The sequence below is a fragment of the Triticum aestivum genome, chromosome 5A (assembly GCF_018294505.1).
Source record: "Triticum aestivum cultivar Chinese Spring chromosome 5A, IWGSC CS RefSeq v2.1, whole genome shotgun sequence".
Classification (NCBI taxonomy): Eukaryota; Viridiplantae; Streptophyta; class Magnoliopsida; order Poales; family Poaceae; genus Triticum; species Triticum aestivum.
The window spans coordinates 484,467,325-484,478,474 of NC_057806.1; the positions used below are offsets into that span (position 1 = coordinate 484,467,325).

At 48.2% G+C, this 11,150-nt stretch overlaps 1 protein-coding gene across 1 annotated transcript; it reads left to right on the forward strand.

The window, feature by feature from the left end:
* Positions 1–1,789: 1,789 nt before the first annotated feature.
* On the forward strand, positions 1,790–3,676 carry LOC123107288 (uncharacterized). Its single transcript, XM_044529279.1, has 3 exons — positions 1,790–2,445; positions 2,565–2,638; positions 3,235–3,676. The coding sequence occupies exons 1-3, from the start codon at positions 2,065–2,067 to the stop codon at positions 3,491–3,493; spliced, it is 714 nt and encodes a 237-aa protein (XP_044385214.1). The 5' UTR covers positions 1,790–2,064; the 3' UTR covers positions 3,494–3,676.
* The last annotated feature ends 7,474 nt before the right edge of the window (positions 3,677–11,150 follow it).

Consider the following 11,150-nt stretch of genomic DNA (forward strand, 5'->3'; position numbering starts at 1 on the left):
AGGTGGCAAGAGGATGGCAGGACTCGATCCGTCCCGAGAAAGGCATTGTCTTGAATTCACCAGTAATGGTCGTACATTGCGCCTTGGAAGATCAATCATGGACAACGGCGGACACTGGAGGAGTGCAACGTAGGACCTCCAAATCGTATCTCCAGGCACGATGCTCCCAACAGAGGAACGACGTCGAAGACGCCGCCATCGTGTCGATCCTGCACCGAATCTAGGCTTTCGCCTGGAGACACCTGCCATCACCAAGCGAGCGAGGGAGATGACGACACATCTCGGCGATGCCTCCAAGGAGGGGAATGACACCCGCGGGCTCCATCACCACCGGCCCGACAAGAACTGGGCAGGATTTTCATCTATATTGCCGCCCATCTCCACCCCTCCAAGGCTTTGGGGCAGCACCGTCCATGAAGCCTCGCACCGCCCCCACCGCAATACCTTGCCGAAGAAGCCGCACCGCCGCCACTGCAGCACCTTGCCGAAGAAGCCGCACCGTCGTGGTCCACCAACACGTCGCACAACAGAGAGAGCCCGACCCAAACTCCACCACAGGCTCAGACTAGGACAGCAGCAACAACCTCCCTTCACCTCGGACACGGACAAGACCACCGCGACGGCCGTCACCCACTCTAGGGACGACCACGCGAGGGAACCAGCCCCTCAACCCAGAACGAGCCAGACTCAGATCTGAGCCACCCTGTCTCACCCAACTCCGCCGGAAGAGCACCACCGCCTGTCCACGGACGTGGAGGTGGCCGGCCGCCCGCTGCCCGCCAGGATCTCCTTCCTGGCTGGGCCTCCTCAGCGTCGCCACCTCCATGGCCGTGGACACGCGTCGCCGCCACCAGCTTGCTCCGGCACAACACCCTGCACTGCCTCCCTACATCCTATCTCGCTGGGATCCGCCGCTACTCCGCGCTCCTCGCCGTGCGCCGACGGCTTCACCGAGCTCTCGCGCCGCTGCCACACCACCACCACCGCATCCCCGGAAACGGCCCGCCTCCGCGCGAAGATGGCCCATCGGGGAGCGCCGCCAGCACCCGCCGCATTCGACAGCCGGGAGGCGTAGATCGACGGCTTCTGGTTCTAGGGTCGGGGTTCCTCTGGAGCCGCATGCGCGTGCGACCCGAGAGGCGAGTTGGAGGGACGCTTATATATAATCAATTTCAATTGTACGTTTGAGAGGGTTGATTTTGCCCGGCCTCACCATACAAAGTGAATAAGCATCCATTTGTTCATACACCCGGATCTTGCCAAGTCCAAATGGTTCTTTGTTCCAAAATGATTCCAACGCGTTTTTCACGAATCTCACGTTATCTGCAAAAAGAAGTACGTACCGTGAATCCGTGATCTAAAAATCACATAGACAACACATGACCGTTTTGCTATTCCGTGTGACAACCCCTGCCCCCTCCCTACCCCAACACACACACACACGTGTGGTTTTGACACTTTCTTTTTCAACTCAAAAATAGAAGTGTCAAAACCACACGATATGATAAAAAAAGGTGTCAAACCGCACGTGACACGATGAATTGTACGTGTTGTTTTCTTTGCACATATGGTCAGTTCCAATCGCACGTCCATGAGGGCTGATCTTGCCCGCCTAGGCGTCCACATCCATAGCGCAGACGCGGCATTAACAATCCGTCGATACACGCGGATCTTGCCAGCTCCGACCGATTAATCCACCGTGTCCGTCGCAAATCCCCTGCCATTTTTAATTAATTTCTTCAGAAAAGGAAACGCGTGAGCTAGCTCGCTCACACGCACGCACGCACGTAAATCCCATCCCAATCCGCTCTCCTCTCGCCATGGCAGCTCAAAGAAGACGATCGCCAGCATGATTGCGTGCAACCCACAGAAGATTTGGTTCCCAAGTATAGCGCCGGGCGTTAACGGGCAGAAATCTTGGCAGCATCCACAGGGGATCCGGCCCAAGGAGAAGGAATTAAAGCGGGGGAATTCGCATGAATGGCAGACAGCGCAGGCGTATCGCGGCCGATTGCTCCGGCATCAATGCTGAGATAACAGCTCACTTTCCCGTCCGGGGAGTGCATGCCGCCGCGCCCCCGGTTTAAATACGAGCGCCTCCGCGTGCGTGCGTGCGTGCCTGATTGGATTCATTTGGGAGAGAAGGGAGAGGCCGATCGATCCATCGGTCGGACGGCGGCCATGGCGAGCGGCGGCGGGGGAGTGATGGCCGGGAAGAAGAGGAAGTCCGCGGAGATTGGCCGCGTGGACGTGCCGGCCAGGCGGGAGCCGCGGCGCGGGCTCGGGGTGGCGGCGCTGGAGAGCATCAGGGCGCAGCTCGAGACGGCGGAGAGCTTCTACGTGTTCCCGTCGCTCGCGACGGCGACGGCGGCGGCGCCGCCTCCGACGGCCCCGCTGCCGTCCCTGCTGGCCGGGCACGTCGCCGGCGTGCGGTTCGATCCCTATGTACGCGCCCGGCGCAAGGCGATCGATCACGGCCTGATCATTTTACTACATTTTTACTCACCATGTCGATCGTGGCGATGGGATGGCATAATTTACGTGCGTACGTGTTGCACACACAGGTCGGAAATGGAGCAGCGCAGAGGGAGTACTATCCTCACTACTATGGCGCCGACCACTACACTTTGGCACGCAGGTACATACACACATGAACATGCATACACACACCTGTTCTTCAAATTCAGTAAGTAATTTATATTTATATTTCTAATTTAGCATGTAATTTACGTGTGTGATGTACACAATTTACGCATGTGTCGTACACACACACAAACATCCATAACATGTTCTGTAAATTTAGTACTATATGCAATTGACGTTTCAAATTTAGCATGTAATTTACCTGTGTGATGTACACAATTTACGCATGTGCTGTGCACACACAAACATGCATAACCTGTTCTTTACCCAAATAATAAGTGACACACATGTGGGCATGTGGCATGAAGCACTTCAGCCCTGACATTTTCTACAACTAAAATGGCCATCTGAAAAGAAAAAACAAACCCGAAATAAAACTTGTCATTCGGGAAGAAAGTTGCTATGCTTGACAACTAAAATTATCATCAGGGTCCATTCTTTAAGTTTAGTATATGCAATTTACATTTCAAATTTTGCATGTAATTTACAGTGTGTGATGTACACAATTTACGCATGTGCGTGCTGTAGACACACAATCTTGTTTTTCCCCCTTTGCACTCATCCATCCTTGTGTACATTGCACATTGGCAGGTACATGCAGCAGCTGCAGGCGTCGAGCGGCCAGCCGGCGCCACGCCACCATGATCACCACCGTGCATGGCAGAGCAACGCCGCAGCCGTCGCTCCACCGGCGCCGCCTGTCTTGGAGCAGGACCACCGCCGTCGAGCGCAGGCGCACGGTGGCCATGCGAGGAAGCCTCGTGTTGCGTTCGTGGACCTCGTCGACTCCGACGAGGAGGACAGCCGCGGCGGTGCCGGAGAAGAACTGGACCTCGAGCTCAAGCTCTAGCTGATACGACCATTAAGATAGAACACGATCTTTTTGCCTTGCTGGTTTGGCCACTTATTAGCTGCTCCCGTCCGACTGAACCGATGGACGGATTCTTTAATTTGTTCTTTTGGCATAGGTCGAGGTTGTAGCAGTGCAGACTTCCTGTGCTGTGTAGTCATGTACTGTACGTATGTACACATGTTCACGCCCTTTTATTATTATTATCATTGAGTAATAGTCGTATATCATGTGTTTTCTAGCTGGTTGATTTCGTGTGTTTCTCTGTGTAGTATATAATTTTCCATGTGTTGATTTTTTTCCTTTGGTTAATTAAAATAGCGGGTTTGTTTGTGTTTATTTCGGGCTACATGATTGTGTTCGTGTGTTTCTTTTTACCTTGTTAGATGTTAGATAATTCTTGTCTCAAACTCTACGTGGGAGGTCATTTATATCATGATAGGGTACATGTTATCTTAATATCAAATTGGTTGTGAGTTTGTCGAATTGAAAATAACACGGTAATGTTTTGGTGCATTGGAGTTTCTACTTGCAACTTTGTTTGATAAATGAAAATGAACCAAGTCCAGACATACAGCATAAAATGGCTTCGATGAAGACCAAAGGAAATTTAAGATCTAGGCAATCCATAATTCATAAAAGGGTGAAAAAAAATTGAGGGGATAAAAGAGTAATTGGTTATTGTGAAGTAGTGCATTAGTGAAGTTGAGATGAATGCTTTTGCAAAGGATTGGTATATACTTCAACCATGCTTTTGAATTTTTGGTTTGCCTGATATGTGATACAACACTCATCAAACGACGACACAAATCTGAAGGTAGGAGCCACCTTCCATAGCAAGAAAGCAGCCTCATGCACTTTCAGTTTATGGTCTTGGATGTTCCGCATATTTTGTTTATCACTCACTAACCCACCAATGGACACACACATCCACTACTGCCCATAGTTGGTTGGAGAACCTCAGAAATGTGACCAGAGTCAAGTGCACCTGGGTGCGATGCATAGATTTAGTCGGACTTCGGTTGAACAAATTATGCATTTTCCATAGAAACTCCACTTAGCTTTAGTCAGGTTTAAATCAGTACATTCGGTGATACAAAAAATACAAATAATGGTATAGTAGTATGGGGCAGAAGACAGTACCATCTCAAATATATGGTTGATTCAAGCCTCCCATGATTCAGTACTCTCCTAATCTCTTTTTGTGATTTTCTAAAGCACCAAACCTCCTTAACAACTACATTCATGGTTTCTACACTTCACACCAACTTCTCCAATATACTGTAACAATATCTCAACTTCTTTTGGTTTGCAAGAGAGAAAATCAGATATTTTAAATTTTCAGATCTCTAGACCTCAGAGTAAGCTTATCATCACTCTAGTTTATTTATAGATTAGATTCAGCGTTGCAATCCTGCAAGGTGAAAACTCATTGCAATGAATAACAATTCTATCTTGTCACTGTATTTACAATTGGAAAAACATTCGACTACAAAATTCCACAATGGCAGACCTACTACTACCCCTTTAATGTCCTCAAATAACTAGACCTTCAAAACTTGTATCCGATGATCATTTGGCTGGCTACGATTGATATTTTGGATTGGAAAAAAAGAAAAGAAAACTAAAATTGAATGGAGGGTTATAAGATACTCCCTCCATCCCATAATATAAGAGCGTTTTTGACACTACATTAGTGTACAAAATGTTCTTATATTGTGAGACGGAGAGAGTAGTTGTTTGCGTCCATGTTATGGAAGAAGAAACTGTTTGTTTTTCATCAATGTGATTTAGAGATATTTAGTTGCCATTCTATAGTGAACCATGGTGTGTCAAACGTCACCATACACTACCTAATAATACATTATGTGGCCAATTTTCAGAGAAAGAGCCATAGTTCAGTGGACATGGCATTTTGGCCCCAGGGCTCAGACGAGCCCAATAGTGAACAGTAAATTTGCCAAAAATAGTATTTTTCTTTTCAGAAAAATCCATTTTTTCTGGTAAAAGATACTTGAGTTCATGATGTCCGTGCAAAAATTCAGCGCATTTGAGTCGGATATCCTTATCAACTGCGACAACCAAACTGTGGTCACAAAAGTGAGCAGTTCAAAGGATAACATGAAGTCATCAAGACACATTCAGAGAAGGTTAAAGTCTGTTAGAACAATGAGAAACTCCGGAGTTATTGCATTGGATTATATCCAAACGTCTAAAAATCTGGCAGATCTTTTTACTAAGGGTCTTTCATGTAATGTGATAGATAATGCATCAAAGGAGATAGGTATGAGACCCACCATATGAGTTGTTCACAGTGGTAACCTAGTCTATGTGATTGGAGATCCCCTGAATTAGATGTGGAAGACAAGCTGTTGGTCAACCGAGAGGAGAGCATCCTTAGTATTAACAGTACCACTCCATGAAAATGCAATACTCTTCTAATCTGCATGGCAGGTTGATGTATAATATCTTAATGTGTTCTAAGTGGCTCATTTAAGCAGATATGTTGTGCTACCGAACATCTTTTGAAGAAGACACCCAAGTCTGGTTGTTAAACGTCACAATCTATGAGAGTATGGTTGTAAGGGCATTTCCCTACGTTGTATTTTGGATGATGATGACAACCCTTTGTTGGTCTAATCGTGTGCTAAGTGCTTCAGGTTCTTGGTGATTAGGCGTACATCGGATAGCTATTCTCTCTGGAAGGAAAAGATCGAAGACGGGGGTTTCTACGTTTTTATCTCTTTGGTCGTAGGGAACCCGTACTATCAAGAGGGAATCCGCATTAGAAGGTGTTGGGGAATCTTTTCACATACACTCTTGCCACACCCCTCCCTTGCCTTCTTTTTGTCGAGAGAGAGCTTCCATTCTCTCCTGCCTCTTGCTGTGCTTTCCCAGCGGTTGTACCGCTCATGCGAGCGGTTGTACCGCTGGCCCATGGTGCTTACCCAGTCTTGTTCGAGCCGCTGTACCGCTGCTCCCGGGCGGTGGTACCGCCACCATGCTCTACAATGACTACAGCGGTTGTTCCGGCCATGTACCGCTCAACAACCGGTCATACCTCTGTTTTGATGCGGTACTTGGGCGGTGGTGGCCCGGTTGGTCCGGTTGTGCCTCGCACACCGGTACCACCGGTGCCCCAAGCGGTTCTGCCGCTTGGGATTTAGCCGCTCAAGCATCCAAGGCCAGGCGGTTGCACCGGTAGTGTACCGCTCGACTACGGCACTCAGGGGTGACACCCTACAGTTTCAATGCGGTGGTTGAGCGGTGGCTCGGCGGTTGTTCCGGTTGTTCTCATAGACCGGTACTACCGCCTAATCTCCCGGTTGTACCACCTGGTAGGGTTCTGATGGTAAACTGTGAGGCCCGGTTGTACCGGGGCAAGGACCAGTTGTACCGCTGCAGTACAGATTTTGCAGTAACGGTTGGATTTAGGGTTTGCTATATAAGGGTGGTTCTTCCACCTACCACACCCACCTCTTACCTCTATCACTCCACCATTAATGCCACTCAAGCTCTCTTGCCCGATCTCTCTCCCTAGCCACTCAAACTTGCTGATTTGCTAGGAATAGAAGGAGGAGACCTAGATCCACACTTCCACCAAAGGATATTTGCTTCCCCATACTTTCTTGTGTGGATTTTGTTACTCTTGGGTGTTTGAGCACCCTAGACGGTTGAGGTCACCTCGGAGCCAAATTCCATTGTGGTGAAGCTCTGTGGTTTCGTTGGGAGCCTCCAATTCAGTTGTGGAGAGAGCCCCAACCTTGTTTGTAAAGGTCCGGTCGCCGCCTTCAAGGGAACCAATAGTGGAATCATGGCATCTCGCATTGTGTGAGGGCGTGAGGAGAATACGGTGGCCCTAGTGGCTTCTTGGGGAGCATTGTGCCTCCACACTGGTCCAATGGAGACGTACTTCCCCTCAAAAGGAAGGAACTTCGGCAACACATCCTTGTCTTCACCGGCTCCACTCTTGGTTATCTCGTACCTTTACTCGTGCAAGATTATTTGTGTTATATCCCTTGCTTGCTTGTGTGCTTATTGTGTTTGCATCATATAGGTTGCTCACCTAGTTGCATATCTAGACAACCTACTTTGATGTTAAGTTTAAATTCGTAAAGAAAAGCTAAAATTTGTTAGTTGCCTATTCACGCCCCCCCCCCTCTAGTCAACTTTATCGATCCTTTCAGTTGGTATTAGAGCCTCGTCTCTTTATTAAGGACTTTGTTGTTCGAAGAGTATGGTTGACACCTTAGACGGTGCGGAGGAGCACTCTGGTGTGAATCCAATCTCGTCTATGGCCGATGGGGGAACCACGGTCTCTCGTGAGGAATTCAATGTGGCTTTGGACACATTGAAAACCTCCATGACGACCGAGGTTGAAAGCATGTTTAACAAATTCTTAGAAGGCCTTAAATTATCCACCACATCGATGAAAGTGGGTGATCCCACTAACAAGGTGACAGATGCTAACTCCGACAAGGGGGAAGCTACTAGTGAAAAGGCTCCTTCTTCTAGTGGTAAAATTGGCAACGACATCTTTGCCCATGTGGATCCTCCGCTTACTTATGGTGGACCAGTTCCTTCCACTCATTTGAATCATGCCGGTCCTCCCCCTAAGATTGTGAAAAATGAGGACTTTGATTCTTGGGTTTATCGCTTTAAGCATCATTTAAACCATGTTGAAAGATCGTGGATGTCACCTAGAGGGGGGTGAATAGGCGCTTTAAAATAATTACGGTTTAGACTTGAACAAATGCGGAATAAACCTAGCGGTTAATTTGTCAAGCACAAAACCTAAAACAACTAGGCTCACCTATGTGCACCAACAACTTATGCTAAGCAAGATAAACTACTAGGTGATAGCAAGATATATGACTAGAAACAATATGGCTATCACAAAGAAAAGTGCATAAGTAAAGGGCTCGGGTAAGAGATAACCGAGGCACGTGGAGACGACGATGTATCCCGAAGTTCACACCCTTGCGGATGCTAATCTCCGTTTGGAGTGGTGTGGAGGCACAATGCTCCCCAAGAAGCCACTAGGGCCACCGTAATCTCCTCACGCCCTCGCACAATGCAAGATGTCGTGATTCCACTAAGGGACCCTTGAGGGCGGTCACCGAACCCGTACAAATGGAAACCCTTGGGGGCGGTCACCGAACCCGTACACTTTGGCAACCCTTGGGGGCGGTCACCGGTACCCGTCAAATTGCTCGGGGCGATCTCCACAACCTAATTGGAGACCCCGACACTTGCCCGGAGCTTTACACCACAATGATTAGGCTCCTAACACCACCAACCATCTAGGGTGCCCAAGCACCCAAGAGGAACAAGATCAAGGGTACCAAGCACCCAAGAGTAATAAGCTTCTCAACTTGTAACTTCTATGTATCACCGTGGAGAACTCAAACCGATGCACCAAATGCAATGGCAAGGGCACACGGAGTGCCCAAGTCCTTCTCTCCCAAATCCCACCAAAGCAATTAATGCTAGGGAGGAAAATGAGAGGAAGAACAAGAAGAACACCAAGAACTCCAAGATCTAGATCCAAGGGGTTCCCCTCACATAGAGAAGAAAGTGATTGGTGGAAAAGTGGATCTAGATCTCCTCTCTCTTTTCCCTCAAAAACTAGCAAGAATCCATGGAGGGATTGAGAGTTAGCAAGCTCGAAGAAGGTCAACAATGGGGGAAGAACACGAGCTTAAAGGATAAGGTTCATTGGGGAAGAAGACCCCCTTTTATAGGAGGGGGGAAATCCAACCGTTATGCTCACAGCCCACACAGAGCGGTACTACCGCTCCTACGAGCGGTACTACCGCTAGGGCGGCAGAAGCCCAATGAAACAACACTACAAACGGGTGACAGGGCGGTACTGCTGGAGGAGCCTTACTACCGCTTGCCCTTGTGGAACTACCGCGCGACCACGGAAGTAAAAAATAACTACCGCGCCTACAACCGCTGGAGCTAGCTATGATAAAAAGACGGCATGGTACTACCGCTCACAGGGAGCGGTACTACCGCGTAAGGGCGGTTGTAAAAATTACATTTGCGCCTACTACCGCGTGCAACAGTGCCAGGACACGAGGCAGCGGTACTACCGCTCACCAGGAGCGGTACTACCATGTAGGGCGCGGAAGTAAAAAATTACTTCCGCGCCTACTTTCGTGTGCGCCAGCGTTCTGGGCTAGAGGCAGCGGTACTACCGCTCACCGGGTGCGGTACTACCGCTGGCCCCTGCGGTACTATCGCTCCCTTGAGTAGTACTACCGCCCGCCGCAGAGGCTTTAGCACTTCGATGCCTTCAAAATGCAGCTAAAGACAACAGACGAATCCAATAAGACCAGAACTGCCATAACTTCTGCAAATGAGCTCCGAATTGAGCAAACTCAAGCTTGTTGGATACAAGACAACGAGTGGATACAAGACAACGAGTGACAAATATAGTAAGAAGAGGCATGGGAGGTATGCCTAACAAATAGAGGAGTGAAACCTCCAACATAGAAGAACCTGCATAACCTCCAACATCGAAAACATCATAGAAAATGCATGTGAACTCCGTTTTCGATGAACTCGAGCTTGTCAACAAGATGACCAAAAGCTCCAAAACTCACAAAGAGAAGCAACCAAGAACCAAGAAAGATGATGCAAGGAAGCAATGGTTTGAGCTCTCTACGAATGATATGATCAAGCTACTCAACGAGAGCCCCCCTTGATAGCACGGCAATCGATCTTATAACCCGGTCTCCCAACTACCATCATGAAACCGGTAAAATAGAAAACCTATCAAGGGCAAACCTTTGCCTTGCACATGGTCCACTTGAGCTAGATGATGACGATCTTGACTCCCTCAAGTTGGACCACCTTTCTTGATTGCGTTGGCTCGATGAAGACTAGTTGATTGCTCCCCCATACTCCACTATGGGTGAGCCACTCTTCCGCAAATCTTCACAAGTCCATTGTCACCACAATGGACGGCAAGCTTAAAGCATTTGATCTCTTCGTGATGCTTCACTTGAACTTGCACCCCGCAACCTAACCCCACAAAGAACTCTCACGAAGATCATGGGTTAGTACACAAAGCATAATTGACAATGCTTACCATACCATGGGATCGCTTGATCCCTCTCGGTACATCTTCTATGCTTTGTGTGTTGATCAACTTGATTCACTCTTTGACTTAGTCTTGATCAACCTCTCACAAGACCAATCTTTAGGTAATTCCTTGAATAGCACCTTGGTCAACACAAACTCTCCTCGAAACCAACACATGTAGAGAAGCCTATGGACAAAACCTTCAAATATAACTCAAGGCAACCATTAGTCCATAGAGATTGTCATCAATTACCAAAACCAAACATGGGGGCACCGCATGTTCTTTCACATGTTAATACTAATCTTTGGAGAATCATTGAAGAATGATTTTATCCACATGACCGAAGCAACTTCACCCCTAGAGAGCCGCGGATAATCAATTCAATGAGAATGCTCTCTTCATCATCCAAGATGCAATTCCACCCGAAGATCTTGCTCATCTCTGGACCTTCACCATGGCCAAGGATGCATGGCGCCAAGTTATTTCCCTCTACAGGGGAAGCGCAAGCATTCAATGCTCCAACTATGAAGTGGTGCAAGATGAAGCCGATGAGTTTGCAATGAA

Coding starts and splice junctions, on each gene's coding strand:
- LOC123107288 (XM_044529279.1), top strand. CDS start 2,065: ATGCCGCCGCGCCCCCGGTTTAAATACGAGCGCCTCCGCGTGCGTGCG. Junction 2,446..2,564: donor GCGTGCGGTTCGATCCCTAT/GTACGCGCCCGG, acceptor TTGCACACACAG/GTCGGAAATGGAGCAGCGCA. Junction 2,639..3,234: donor CACTACACTTTGGCACGCAG/GTACATACACAC, acceptor GCACATTGGCAG/GTACATGCAGCAGCTGCAGG.